This window comes from Elephas maximus, chromosome 15 (assembly GCF_024166365.1).
Source record: "Elephas maximus indicus isolate mEleMax1 chromosome 15, mEleMax1 primary haplotype, whole genome shotgun sequence".
NCBI classification, from domain to species: domain Eukaryota; kingdom Metazoa; phylum Chordata; class Mammalia; order Proboscidea; family Elephantidae; genus Elephas; species Elephas maximus.
Window position 1 is genome coordinate 33723113 of NC_064833.1, and position 16221 is coordinate 33739333.

Consider the following 16221-nt stretch of genomic DNA (forward strand, 5'->3'; position numbering starts at 1 on the left):
TTGATAAGTCTGCTGAAGTTTCTGTTTATTGTTAGTTAAAAAAAAAAAAAAGCATTACTTAGAAATACTAACAATAAATATTTGCCCTAAACGAACAATGGCTATTTTAAAAACTTATCTGTGCCTGAATTGAGCGAGTTTCATGCTGAAGTCTTTTCAATTCTATTGAAACATGTAAAATACTGCTGAAAGTAGCATAATGGCTGTTAATCATGAAAAGAGAAAAAGTAAAAAAATTCTAACTAAGAAGGTGACAAGATATGAAACCTGTAATAATTTTGTGTCAAAGATAGTTCAGATTTTCTGACTTCTTCCAAAACTTAAAAAAAAAAAAAAAAAACCCTCAACCACTCCTACCCCTTCAGTCCCTATTCTCTATAATCCCTAAATATTTACAGTTAAATTTACAGTTAAAAGGTTCAATAAATAAGTATTTTTATAGGTAAAAAATCTCAATTATGTCCTACAGTAAAACAAAAATTTTATGAAAAGGTATTGCTGAACTTTGGGATAAAGACATATTTGAAGCAAGATTTGTCAGATTAACATTATAGGAAATAAAGCCATTCAACTAGCCCATTGGAATGCAGAGCAAAATCCAAAGCCTAATACCATAAACAGAGTCAAAATAACTTGCTAGCATATAATTTGCTTCTGTCGGCTATATATGCTATGTATGTCCTATCACCAGTGACAAGTTAGAAATTGAGTTCTAAAACAATACATTAACTATTTGAGTAGATGACAAAAAGAATCTAGAATTCTCAAATGTAAGTTTAATAAATCAGCATAGTTTATTTAACAAGGTTGTTTCTACATCAGACTGCGGTTTAAAAGCAATTATATATGTATGTGATATGAAGAAACTGACGTACAGTCAACGAGATTCTTCTTAAAACGCTCCTCTGTGGATTTTCTCCATCTTTCTGCTTAGCAGTAAAAGGCATTTTTAGGTTTATATAAACACATTCTTTACAACTGCCTTATTAACATAAAATTAGTATATAAATAGCACTGGGCATTTAGTAAATAAGTTACAGGCCAGTAAATTCAATTGCGCGGCTGTGAAATCTATTGAGAAAGAGTTCTTGAAACCTTAAGACTGGGTGATCTGCAATGTTTCCAACATGTCTTCGACTGCCTTAAGAGAGTATTTGGTTTCCTTTTTACTTCGACCTGCAAACTAATTAAAAGAAACAAAAAAATTTGCAATTAAGGTCAATTTCAAGGGCAGGCTCAAAATCACAATCTTACCGTCACGTTGTTAATAAGACTTAACAGTAACCATTTCATCGCTAGAATGAAGTCAGGTATGTTCTTTTTCTTATTCTTCAATTAAGAACAAAATTTGGGTTTTTTTGGAAATTTTCATTAAGGTTTCAGCTGCAGCTGAAGTGTGGAAAGATTTCACCACACACTTGGCCAGTTTAAGTAGTAAAATAACCTATGAGAACATAGATTTGATTTTAAAACTGTTTTCTTCGGACTTGAAAACTTTTATGAAGTAAAAAGCTTAATTTATAAATGAAATATAGCTTATGCCTGGCCTCGAAACAGACTTTAGCCATTTCAAACAAAGGTACAATATAAATGCAGTTTTATTAGATTTTTTAAATTGCAAGTAACCTCTAAAATTTAAAGCAGGCAATAATTTTTTAAAGTTTTCTGGATTTATTAGTTATGTACTGACTAAATGACACCATGTTTCTGCAGCAAAGAACTGTTACATATAAAAATTATATAAACATGCTTTAAAATAAGTGTTTCTGGTTTATAAAATTGTAATTTACTTTATCAAACCAGACTGAGCTTGGATTTTACAATGAAAAAATATAATGCATCAAACGCTATCTCTGTATAATTAAAAGCAAATTCATGGCATATTAGTTCAATATAATGCACATAATCAGTGGGGAAAAAGATGTTGATTACCCCATGCTGATTTCAAAATGAGTTTTCTAACTGGGCTGCCTATTCCCATCACTTATTGCTCTGATTTAACACAAGTGACTTACTAGACAAGTGTTCCTTGTAGGAGTGGGGAAAGGATTTTTATAACTCTATTACCTGTTTTTCCCCGTTTAAAGTATTGGCTAAAATTTGCTATTAGCAATACAGTATTTTCAAGTTAAAATCTAACCACTCAATACATTTTCAAGTGACTGATCTCTCCTTCAAATACCAATGCTGTCTAAAGTACTTAGTTCTTGATTTATGATGTGTTCCTTCTCTTTTGTAATTAACTCAATTTGGCAAACTTCTCATGACCTGTAGAGAAAGATTAAGTGATCAAGCACAGGTAACATCATAGAAGCAATAGGCTTTAGGAATTGGTAACCTGCCTCTGACCCCTCTGGCTACAGCTTAACATTGTGATCCCCCTACCTGCTAAACCATTAGTTTCTGTTCTTGAATCCTGACCTGATAGTCAATAGAGGGTTCTAGGATAAATGCCAGGGAAAGAAAAAAGTTTCTTATTAAGAATCAAGGTTATTTTGCCTTTCTTAAGACATTACTAACTAAAGGGGTTGAAGTGTTAAATATGCAAGTTATAATTACAAAATATGGTGGTAACAGTAACATGCATTTAAAACTGTCTTTTCATAATCTCCCTTGGGGAGTAAAGGCTGTGGGATGCACTTAATACTTCTATTATCCAGTTGATAAATTCATTTCTCAAAGATTTACCAAGAACAGAAAGCCTCTGCTTTTACTTTGCCTATCCAAAGTGAACAGGAATGGTCCCAGTCAGATACTTAAAGGTCTAATTCTGAGAAAAAGCTTCCATGGGTTGGGGGAGGGGATACAAAATAGGATACCACATAGTAATTTACTCTAGCTTTTTAAAGAGTAAAAAAATATTCCATAAGACCTAAACTCATAATATGTATTTTGAGATATGGCATTTTGCTTTGTTTGTAGTTAAACATAATTAAAGTAATAATAAAATGTAAGTTTGTGATTTTTTTAATTGGCTTATTAAAATAAAAATCACCTAAGACTGTCAATACTACTGACAACCAGCGCAATTTAGAACAAACCAAACCAACTTATTTGTGTCAGAACAAATAAAAAGAAAGTTGGAAATATAAATCTATCACTTTAAATTTTGCCTGACATGCAATTATTTTGTCTATTCCAGAATTATATGGCAATTTAACTGATTAAGCTGGAATCCTATTTTTTCCTCAAATCATGATTTAATTTTCTATTTCCCAAAAGGATAGTAACCGACTCACCTCTGCAATCATAAATAACATATGGATCACTAGCATAAAAGGACTTAACAGTGTACCAAAGAAGCATTCATCTGGAAAATTATTGTGTGTAGGTTCACATTAAAGTTTTCCATGAGCATTAATCAAACTTGCCTGCCTTTACTGAACATGCTAAACCAATTACCTAATTGAAGAGCAAGTAGTAGTCATATTCTGTTTCATTATTAAGTGGAAAAAAGGAAAGAAAAGCAGTTCTTAAAACTTCACTTTGTCTAATTTATAAATACCTATAAAAACATTATAATAAGGACTATATATCATATGTTTTATACTGGTTTATATGCCTAGACATGGGTCATGAAATCTCAATTAGATCCCAGACTTATCTAATTACTAAAATGTCAATCTCTGAAAGTTATACTTTTCTACGTTATTCACAAATTCTGGATTTTTTTTCATCCAGTTAGATATAGCTGAAGTAAACAATTCTTTCATAATTCCCTGGTGGATTAAAAAGAAAACTCACCAGAAAGAACGCAAAAACACTCAAATAATAAAAGCTTGCCTATCAACTTTAGAGAACCATGATTCACACAATGTAACAACTGGAATAAGGTGAACTAAAAATTTACCTTTGCACAATTTGTGGAAAGTAACATAAACCAAAAAACCAAACCCACTGCCGTCGAGTCGATTCCGACTCATAGCGACCCTACAGGACAGAGTAGAACTGCCCCATAGAGTTTCCAAGGAGCGCCTGGTGGATTTGAACTGCTGACCTTCTGGTTAGCAGCCAGCTCTTCAACTACTATGCCACCACGGCTAGTTCAAAAACATTATGCTGAGTGGAAGAGATCAGGCACCAAATAGTACATAATCTGATTTCATTAATATAAAGTTCTAATAACAGGAAAAACTAATTTATAGTGATGAAAATCAAATCAGTGCTTGCCTAGAATGGGGGGTGGGGTTGACTGCAAAATGGCAGATGGGAACATTCTGGGGTGATGGAAATGCTTATCTTGATTGAGGTGGTGCTGCCAGGGGTGTATATATGTTTCAAAACTCAAACTGTATATTATATGTGCATTTTATTGTATGTAAATTCTCTCTCAATAAAGTTGATTAAAAGAAAAAGGTAAAACAAACAAAAACTAAGGGTAAGACTGCTACTGGAATTATAAAATAGTGTAATAAATTGCCAAATGACCACAAATGTTTCCCTTCCTAGCAAGAGGTGAAGTCTTGCATTCGTTGAATCTGGGTTGACCATGTGACTTGGTTTGATCAATGAGATATTAGCAAAAAGTGACATAACAAGAGACAAAGAAAGTACAGAAACAAGAGTATATTCTGCTGAGAAAAGCAGAACTACCCAACTGAGCCCAAGCCAAACTGTCAACCTCGTACAGACTCATAAGCAACTAAAGCATTGTTATTTTAAATGACTAAGGCTGCAAAAGCTAATGGATACAAATACTTATGGAATCGGATTCACAGATAGAGTACACAAAGCCTCTGTAGAAAAAGCATAGAATATGAACGTTACAAATGCACCAGGAGATTTTACTTAAAACCTGTAACTGGTGTCCAGGGGCAAACATAAATTTTCCATAAATGAGTGATTCCCAATTGAGGAATACTGGACACGGCTATAGAGAAACTTTCCATGACCAACTGAGAGATGTGTTATCTTTCTGGAGTGGATCGCAAGAAGACAGAGAAAACGTCAAGAAAAAGTTCCTTGTATCATCCTTTACAATGGAGTCAAGAAAAGGGCAAATCACACCTACGGTAAAGGTGTAGAAAGCATTTATGGATTTTATGGAGTGGACGGTATAAAACTCAAAGACTGAAGCACACAAGTGACGCTCTTAGAGCTCCTCCCAAAGAACTCTGAGACTTTATAAGTCTGTGATGAGAATGGCAGGGAGGGCAAATGTTACCAATGTACTAGATGAGGGATTCATGTCTAGTGGTAAAGTGTATTTCATAAGGCATCAAAGCACATGTTTGCCTACAGATATAATCAATGGGACCTTCTATCACTGAATAGACAGGGAGAAAGGAAAAAAAAAAAAAAACCCTAAAATTTGTTACTATTGAGAGCCCTAAGTCTGAAACGGAAGAGAGAAACAAGCGGGGGTAGGATGTCAATTGTTCACATGAGAAAATAATTAAAAAGGGAGTTGGGAACTATAACTATAGCTTCAGATACATTTATACCTGACATCTCTTTATGGAGGGAATACATTATGGCAGTTAAGAGCACCAACTCTAGAGTCAGACTGCTTGGGTTTGAAAGCAGCTCTGTTCTTAACCAATGTGTGTCACTGTGGGAAAGTTATTTAATTTTTCCTTATTTTCCTCATTTGTAAAACAAAAAGTGCCTAGCTCATAATAAACCGTCTATTAATTTGCTATTATGACTACTGTTGATGTTAATTATTATTATTCCAACAATCAAAGCAGACCAATAAAGTGAGCCTAAAGTGTAACATATAACTGACATATAATAGACAAACATATAAAAAACCAAAAAAACAAACCCACTGCTGTCGAGTCGATTCCGACTCATAGTGACCCTATAGGACAGAGTAGAACTGCCTGATAGAGTTTCTAAGGAGCGCCTGGTGGGTTCGAACTGCCGACCTCTTGGTTAGCAGCCGTAGCACTTAACCACTATGCCACCAGGGTTTCCGACAAACATACAATACACAAGAAATGAACATAATAGCATAAAATAATGTGTATTACTGTGATTTTGCAAAGATTAGGTATTAACTCTTATAATACTCGGAATACTTTTATTATGCCCTTCTTGTGGATTTTTTTTTTTTTTTTTGTGGATAAGAAACTAGGCCCAGAGATACTACATAATTTGTCTGAGACCACACAGCTAATACATGAAAGAGCCAAAATTTGAACCCAGCCTATACAGATCCAGCATATGGACTCTTCTCTTTACTATATTTTATTACCTTCCAAGAAACAGAACTCATGATAAAATGCAAAAATGCACAGAAACATTTTGCATATTGACATGGCAGGAAAACCGACCCCTACTTCTCAGCATAGAGGAGGACCTAAGAAGACGTGACACATTTGAATTATGGTGTTGGTGAAGAATACTGAATATACCATGGACTGCCAGAAGAATAAACAAATCTGTCTTGGAAGAAGTCAGCCAGAATGCTGCTTAGAAGCAAGGATGGTGAGACTTTGTCTTACTTATTTTGGCTGTGTTATCAGGGGGGACCAATCCCTGGAGGACATCATGCTTGGTAACAAAGAGAGTTAAAGAGAAGAAGATCCTCAATGAGATGGATTGGCACAGTGGCTGCAACAATGGGTTTGAACAAATCTACTCTTGTAAGGATGGCACAGCACCAGGCAATGTTTCATTTTATTATACATAGGGTCACTATGAGTTGGAACTGACTCAACGGCACTTAACAACTTCACGTCATATATAAAAATTAATTCCAAGTGGATTGTGGATCTAAATGTGAAAGAATAAAAATTCTGAAGACTCACTAGATTCTATTTATGAACATGGAATAGCAAGGTTTCTTAAACAGAACATAAAACGCACAAACTGGAAAAGATCAACACCTACGTGGTGGTAGCAACAATAAGCATAAGGCAACAATCTACAAGCCACAGAAACAAAAAAATTATGAATATTTAATACAAGTGGCTGTGAAAACCTTATGAATAGCAGCAGTACATTGTCTGATACAGTGCTGGAAGATGAGCCTCTCAGGTTGGAAGGCACTAAAATCCGACTGGGGAAGAGCTGTCTCCTCAAAGTAGAGTTGGCCTTAATAATGTGGATGGAGTGAAGCTTTCAGGAAATTCCCCTGCAAATGGCATGACTCAAAGTGAGAAGAAACTGCTGCAAACATCCATTAATAAACAGGACGTGGAATGTACGAAGTATGAATCTAGGAAACCTGGAAGTTGTCAAAAATGAAATAGAACACTTGAAGATGGATATGCTAGGCATTAGTAGTCGAATGGACTGGTACTGACCATTCTGAATCAGACAATCAAATGTTCTACTATGGCAGGAAAGACAAATTGAAGAAAAACAGCATCAAATTCATTGTCAAAAAGAACATGTCAAGATATATCTTGAAGTATAACACTGTCAGTGATAGGATATTATCCACACACCTATAACGGAGATCAGTTAATACGACTGTTATTCAAATGCCAAAGATGAGTAAATTGAAGATTTTTACCCTTTTGTGAAGTCTGAAACTGATCAAACATGTAACAAAATGCATTGATAATTACTGGTGATTGGAATGCTAAATTTGGAAACAAAGAAGAAGGATTGGTAGTTCGAAAATATGCCCTTAGTATAGAAGTGACACCAGAGATCACATACCAGATTTTTGCAAGACCAATGACCTATTCATTAGGAACACCTTTTTTCAACAATTCCGAGCTCTGGTGGCAAAGTGGTTAAGACCTCACCTGCTAACCAAAAGGTCAGCAGTTTGAATCCACCAGTTGATCCCTGGAAACCCTGTGGGGCAATTATACTCCATTCTATAGGGTAACTATGAGTCAGACTCAACTCAATGGTAATGGGTTTGGTGTTTTTGATTTACACACATAGACCTCACAAGATGGAATATGCAAGAATCAAATCGACTACATCTATGGAAAGAGACAAAGGAAAAGTTCAATATCATCAGTCAGAACAAGGCCAGAGAACAGATCATCAATTGCTAGTATCCAAGTTCAAGCTGAAGCTGAAGAAAATTAAAACAAGGCCACAAAAGCCAAAATAAGACCTTGAGTATATCCCACCTGAATTTAGAGACCATCTCCGAAATACACTACCACCGAAGACCAGACAAGTTATGGGATGACATCAAGGACATCACACATCACATCATTAAAAAGACAGGAAAGAAAGAAAAGACCAAAATGGATGTTAGAAGAGACTCTGAAACTTGTTCTTGAACATGGAGCAGCCAAAGTGAATGGAAAAAATGATAAGGATAAAAGAGTTGAACAGAAGATTTCAAAGGGCAGCTCGAGAAGACAAAGTATTATAATGAAATGTGCAAAGGCCTAGAGTTAGAAAACCAAATGGAAAGAACAAAATTGGCATCTCTCAAGCTGACAGACCTGAAGAAAAAATTCAAGCCTTCAATTGTAATATCGAAGAAGTCTATGGGCAAAACACTGAACGAAGCAGGAAGTATCAAAGGAAGACAAAAAGAATATACAGAGTCACTGTGTCAAAAAGAACTGGTCGATGTTCAACCAGTTCCGAAGGTAGCATATCATCAGGAGCCAATGGTACTGAAGGAAAAAATCCAAGCCGCACTGAAGGCACTGGCAAAAAACAAGGCTCCAGAAATCTACGGAATACCAACTGAGATAGATCAGCAAATGGATGCAACACTTTAAGTGCTCACTTATCTATGCCAAGAAATTTGGAAGACAGCTACCAGTCAACCATAGCTGAGATCCGTATTTGTCACTATTTCAAAGAAAGGTGATCCAACAGAATCTGGAAATTATCGAACAGTATCATTAACATGATAAAATTTTGCTGAAGATCATTCAAAAGCAGTTGGAGTAGTATATCAACAGGGAACGTCCAGAAATTCAAGCTGAATTCAGAAGAGGATGTGGAACAAGGGAATATCATTGCTGATGTCTGATGGATCTTGGCTGAAAGCAGAGAATACCAGGAAGATGTTTGTGTTTTATTGACTATGCAAAAGCATTCAACCATGTGGATCATAACAAATTATGGATAACACTGCGAAGAATGGGAATTCCGGAACACTTAATTGTGCTCATGAGGAACCTGTACATAGACCAAGAGGCAGTTATTCGAACAAAAGGGGATACTGCGTGGTTTAAAGTCAGGAAGGGTGTGCATCAAGGTTGTATCCTTTCACCATACTTATTCAATCTGTATACTGAGCAAATAATCCAAGAAGCTGGACTCTATAAAGAAGAGCATGGCATCATGACCGGAGGAAGACACATTACCAACCTGTGTTATGCAGATGACACAACCTTGCTTGCTGAAAGCAAAGAGGGCTTGAAGCACTTAGAGATGAACATCAAAGAGTACAGCCTTCGGTACAGATTACATCTCAACATGAAGAAAACAAAAATCCTCACAACTGGACCAATAAGTAACATCATGATAAACAGAGAAAAGACTAATGTTGTCAAGGATTTCATTTTACTTGGATCCACCATCAATGCTCATGGAACCAGCAGTCACGAAATCAAATGATACATCGCATAGGGCGAATCTGCAAAAGACCTCTTTAAAGTGTTAAAAAGCAAAGATGTCACTTTGAGGACTACTAAGGTGCTCCTAACCCAAACCATGGTATTTTCAATTGCCTCATACACATGCGGAAGCTGGACAATGCATATGGAAGACCAAAGAAGAATTGATGGCTTTGAATTACGGTGTTGGTAAAGAATACTGAATACACCATGGACTGCCAGAACAATGAACAAATCTATCTTGGAAGAAGTACAGCCAGAATTCTCCTTAAAAGCAAGGATGGCAAGACTTCGTCTCACATACTTTGGACATGTAATCAGGAGGAACCAGTCCCTGGAGAAGGACATCATGTTTGGTAGAGCAGAGGGTTAGCGAAAAAGAGGAAGACCCTCAATGAGATGGTCTGACACAGTGCCTGCAACGATGGGTTCAAACATAGCAGCGATTATGAGGATAGCACAGGACTGGGCAGTGTTTTGTTCTGTTGTACACAGGGGATCTCTATGAGTTGGAACTGACTCAATGGCACTTAACAATAACAACAACTTGTTCTCCCAAACAGGAGGAGCTGAATTATGACCTGCGAATTGCAGAAGTCCTCAGAGGCTCCAAATCAAAGGTAAGTGTTAGAAATTGCATGCAAATGTGAGGTTAAAGAAGTCTAGTCTATAGACCTCAAAATCTCAAACATCCAGTAAACACTACATCCAAGAATGACAAAACTTCATACCTTGAAAGAGAAGTACTGGAAACTGAAACCAAATTGAATGGGGCAGAGCCAGTAGGGGTGAGAGAAAGAGATGATTCAGATAAGGAAGGTAAAGAAGAAGGTAGTGCCCAAAGGTAGCAAAATCCAGAAAAACAAATCACAACAATAAAATACAACATTTCAAGCTGAGAGATGCACCTCGGAATTCAAGACCTGTAGAGCTCTAAGGGTGGAACATAGGGTGCACGCAGTAAATCTTCCACAACTGGACCTAGGTCTCAGGAAAACTGGATACACATATTCAAGTAGTCTGTAACAAAGGAGAGGAAGGCACAGAAAAATCAACAGGAAAACCTACCCTACATCAACCCCACCTCCCCTACGTCCATAAAAATCTCCTAGTAGCCCAGAAAAACTATCTCATTTAAATGAGAACAAGAAAGAAGAATACGTACTAATTCCATAACAATTAGTATAGTGAAAAATAAAATGCAGAAAAGAATTTGAAAGAAAATGAATGATACAGAAGGTAGGAAAAGGAGATACAGTACACTTATAACTGGAGCCCAGAAAAAGAAAACTAAAGCAATCAAGTGGAAAAAAATATTAATAAATATTAAAAACAAACACAAAAACTTTCCTCATATAAAAGAGGACTGAATCCACAAATTAAAAGGGTGTACAGGCAGTTCCCAGGTTACCTAACATCTGACTTAGATACAATCCGTGGTTACAGACCAACCCCGTAAAGCCTGTTATATAAAAAGTCTGAGGTACATATGATGGTTCATAATAACAAATGGGGCAATACTTTGTGACACACATTTAAACATTATTATTACTGTATTCTTAGGTTGTTTTAGTGTATCTGGAAGTGTTTCTTTAAGGTTTTTAATGCACAGAAAGGTACACTATAAACTGTATACTAAGACAAACATTTAACTAACTGACATTAGATTGAAGCATACCCAACAGTTCCGGCTTTTGTACAAATTCAACTTAAAGATGGACTCAGGAACAAAACTCATTTGTAATCCCAGGACTGCCTGTATTTGGGAAAACTGACCCAAGAACAGTCAACAAAACATATCATAATAAAACTACTGGATTTAAAAGATAAAAGAAAAAATCCTTCGGGCAACCAGACAAAAAGTCTAAGTTCTTTATGAGAAAGAAAATCAAGACAGCATGAAATGTCTTGACAGCAACACTTTCTGTCAGAAAATAATGAAATGATGCTTATGATACTTCAGTAAAGGAAAGTCAAAGATAATATAACCAGCCAAACTGTCTTTCAAATATGAAGGCTATAGACAGATAGTTATGAACATGGAAGATGTAGTAAGATATTTTTTCCCATGATCCCTTCCAAAATATCTTACAGATCAAGCTTCAGAAAACTATGAAATGAGTGGAGACATTTCAGCATTAGGTCTGAAGGGTAAGCAGAGTACACTGACTTTGTTATACTGTCTACAGCTTAATGCCTGGCTTGTTTAATTTTAGGCTTTTCTTCCTTTTTTTTTAAGTTTCTTGAGATAGCACTGACTAATAATACACTTGCATACTGAATTTGTTCCTGAAACACATCATGCCGATTTATTTACCCTTTTGAATTTTTTCAATTACTGTTTATACACCAAATGCAGAACTACTGAGATTTCCAGATGGCAAAAAGGCTAACTATGGGATCATAACAGTAACAGATTCCCCCTTCTGAGGAATAAACAAACAAAAAAAAAAGTGATTCTAAAACTTCAAATTAATTTTACACAGTTAAGACACATTTAATAAAGGCCAATGACATAAGAGTCCAATCACAGATACATGGTTTTGTAGTTTATAGAAACAAAATTAACAACTTAGAAATAACAATACAGTAGTTGACCTCTATGATAACATAAAATTATTAATACTAACCTGATAAGCTCTGTTTATTTGACTAGCTGCCCAACTAGCGTATTTCATGTTGTCCTTTTTCGTTTTTGCACTTGCTTTTGGATTAGAAGCAATATGACTTGCAGACTAAAAATAAAAAAGAAGCATCAAAAACAAAATTCCTTGTTCTAGTCAAGATAATCAAAACATGTAAGGACAATGGTTACGATACAGTAATAGCAGAAAAGAGTTCTAAAAATTATACTAAAACAATCTTTAAAATAAAGTTGAATTGTTTAAAAAGATGAGAATTTATTTAAAAATATACTATAATTCAAAGTTATGAAAAAAGATACTTTAAATAACATCTATAAGTATTTAATTTTGTATTTACCACATCTCTTAAAGGTAAAATCCCATCTAACTTAAATAAAGAAAGCATGTAAGAATACTTAATATAACCAAAAAGCACTTTATTACTTTGTTACTAAATTACTCCAGCTTTCCTATGCCAGAATTATAGTATTATTTAATATTAATACAAGGAACCTCAAAAAGAACTTAATCCAACTTCCTATATTGACAGGTGAAAAAAATTTCAGACCAATAGGAGTAATCTGACTTAACCAAAGCAACTTAATGGAAGTCTTAGAAAGACATTTCTCTTTTCATTATACCAAGAGTTTCCAAACTGTGTTCCTTAGAACTGATTACTCACTTCCACCAACTGCTGTCAAGTTGATTCCAACTCAGAGTGGCCCTACAGGACAGAGCAGAACTGCTCCATAGGGTTTCCAAGGCTATAAATCTTTACAGAAGCAGACTGCCACATTTTTCTCCTGTGGTGCGGCTTGCGGGTTTGAACCACCGACCTTTTGGTTTGCAGTAGAGCACTTTAACCTCGGTGCCGCCAGGGCTCCTGATTACTTGCTAGAACCTGGCAATTTGATCCACTCTCTTCTTTTTAAAAATGTATTTAAATTTGGGATTCTTAACCTGGGATACAGGAAAGAATCTGTAAACCCTCAAAAACATCTACTGATATTTAAGTATATATTTGTATTTTTGAGGAGAGAGAGAGAAAACTTTTAACTTATTCTTAAAATGATCTGTTCATATGATTCAAAGAAGGTTTAGTCTTCCTTTTATACCCAGCATGCATCATAGGCTCTTTTGCTTGTGTGTCTACTCTGCCAGTGAGGAATCTATACCCAAAATCTGACGGTACGCTTCTGTATGTTTAACTACTCAGACAGCTGATGCGAGGATTTGATGATTAAAAAAACAGAGTTCAGAACAATGCCTGACACAAAAAGTGCTATGCATAAACTATTATTATTAATAATTTGTTATTAGGTTTTTTAAATTAATATTTATTTGACAAAAAGACACAGTTACTATACTGTATTTTCAAGCAATTGGCTCTGGTAGAATACAGGAAAAAAGCCTTGAAATTCGAACCCAAATTTTGCTATTTATTTCTTGAAAATGATTTCATTTATGTTTCTTCCTATCCCCATTTCTTCAACCAATTCTTTTTTGCTGAGCCCCAATAAGAAGACACATATTAAAAAAAAGAGTTCATGAAAAGCCTAGAATACATCAAAATTTCAAGAACTGGCCTAATAAAGAAAAGCTTATTTTCCCAGCCCCTTTGATTGCAGAGGAGCTCATTTTACGCATATTGTAAAGCTCAGCAAATTCTTCCTCTGTGTCCCATAGCTCTTGTTACTTGACTTTTTTAAGCTCATCATTTGGCACACATAAACAGTAAAAACATTTAATCGCATGTTTCCAAGCTGTTTTTCTACACCATAAAAATGAATAAAAAGTATGAAATATGAGACCTTTTATTCTATATGTCATTTATTGGCAGAGTGTAAAGTACCTTATATGTGTATATGCAAGGTAAGACAGACAATGTTAGTCATAAACTCAAGACTGTCAGAACAATTTTAAAAATACGTAATACGGTTTTCTATCTATTACTACTTAAAAGGCCGATTTCAATTTTGATTTATTAAAAGATATTTTACAATGAAATATTAAACAGCTAGGGTGTATTAACATTAAAAAAAATAAAACTGCCTTGCAACTTATTGCCCATGATTAACTAAAGGAAAAAAATACTACACTCATCAATGAAATACAAAAAAAAAAAGAAGACAGAGATGGGAGAGGATAGTTAGTGTATTTTTAAACAACAGAATTCATTCACAAAATAACATTAAACATACACCTCAACTCACCATGTAAAGTCCAAACAAAGCTCTCATATTTCTGTTGTTTAGTTTCAATGACTGTGCAAAATACTTTCTTGAAAGTTCGAGGTTTTCAAGTCCACCTTGGGTATATTTAACCTGTTAAAATTACAGAGTGCTGAAACCTGTTTATTTAACTACTTTGAAATAGAGCATGTTTTGTCATACCATAGGCATTAGTAATTGCAACAGATATTCTGTAAACAAACGCAAGATGTTAAAAGAATTCATCTTAAGGTTGTTAAAGCTAATCTAAATCTGAGAACATCTGCCAACCCCCACCAAAACTATTCTATGAATAACTAGTCTATTAACAATAAGATCACTGAGTACTTTTTAAAAACAAAAATCTTGCTACAATAAAAAAGTCACTACAATTTCTATTTTCAACTGCTTTGCAAATGGTTCACAAAATAATACTTTCTATTACTAGTATTACAAATCTAGACTTGGATACTGGATTGTCATATCTGCACTGGCATTACTTAATAATGAAGTCCTTCTAACCTTATAGCATTCGATTATCTTGCTATTGCTATGAAGCAGGTATCCACTGGATAAACAGGTCTTTTTTTCTGAATCAACTTCTTAATAGTAAGCAAATAAAATACTTCCTATGTCCCAAAATAATAACCTTAATATGAATTCCCCAGAATATGAGTTTAAAAATTATAATCATCGTAAATGTCTCAGAAGCCATTTACTGTTGACAACTGTGGCAAAATATTCACATTATAATATCACAATTCAATCACTGAATTCATAATTAGGAAGGAAAATAGTATACAAACATAGAAATATAAAGAATTTCACTACTTTAAATGAGACCTTTTAATGGAAAAGTCAGTATTTCCATTAAAGTATTAAAAATTTAAAACTTTTATTCCCACAACTCAACTTTCCACAGATGTTTTAAATATTTATATACTTACCTAACATTAAGGAAATATTTTTAGTTCCACAATAACACCCAGCAGCAATAAAAATAAAGCCATATACAATTGTTGTCTCTGAAAACACTTACTTCAGCATACTGCTGACAGTATAAGTGGTTATGTGGATTAGTCATCATAAGCTCTTCTAAACAAAAGGCTGCTTTTGCATAGCTGAAAAATATCAAGAGGAGAAATTAATTTTAGAAGTGATAAATTTTATCTCAGCTACTCCTTAAAATAATTTAAAGATAATTTAATGATGTTAGACATTGTATTCCCAAAATAATTTATGTAACTTTATTAATTACTTGTGAAGTCATAAATACTAAACATTACATTTTTAAATAAGAATGAATAAACAAACATAGGCTTAAATCTTTAAGAGCCTAAGAACAATCAATAAATAAAAAACACATTTTTAATATTGGGTCACTACTATGACACCCAAATATTAATAGCATAGGCTTCAAGACATATAGGTTACATACAAAATAACTTTTCGGAGTCCACTGATAATTTAATAAAACGTTCAAATAGCAAAAGTATAAGGAGGAAACAGACACTTATTGAATACTCTTTTTTATTCACTAAACAGAGTCCACGCATGGTCAAACAGTTAACCCACTCAGCTGCTGACTGAAAGGTTGGAGGTTCTAGTCCACTCAGAGGCACCTCAGAAGAAAGGCTGGTGATCTGTTTCCAAAACATCAGCCGTTGAAAACCCTACTGAACACCATTCCACTCTGACACACGTGGGGTTCACCATACATCAGAACTGATCTGGCAGCAACGGGTTAACTGGTGTTCACTAACACGTTCTATCTACACTTCGGTATTCTACTACAAAGGTTTCTCATTATTAAGTTTAAGGTCAAATACAAAATTAAAATGAAATTATAAACTTCTAAGCTCATGAGACCCTGGTGGCATAATGGTTAAG

At 34.7% G+C, this 16221-nt stretch overlaps 1 protein-coding gene across 1 annotated transcript in view; it reads right to left on the minus strand.

The window, feature by feature from the left end:
* Positions 1–771: 771 nt before the first annotated feature.
* The window catches only part of EMC2 (ER membrane protein complex subunit 2), a 66542-nt gene continuing 51092 nt past the window's right edge, over positions 772–16221 (minus strand). The window contains exons 8-11 of the mRNA XM_049853720.1: positions 15371–15452; positions 14335–14445; positions 12128–12232; positions 772–1183 (exon numbers count right to left, since the gene is read on the minus strand). Coding sequence (XP_049709677.1) covers positions 1097–1183; positions 12128–12232; positions 14335–14445; positions 15371–15452 — 385 coding nt within the window. The 3' untranslated portion in view covers positions 772–1096. The remainder of the gene's footprint in view (positions 1184–12127; positions 12233–14334; positions 14446–15370; positions 15453–16221) is intronic.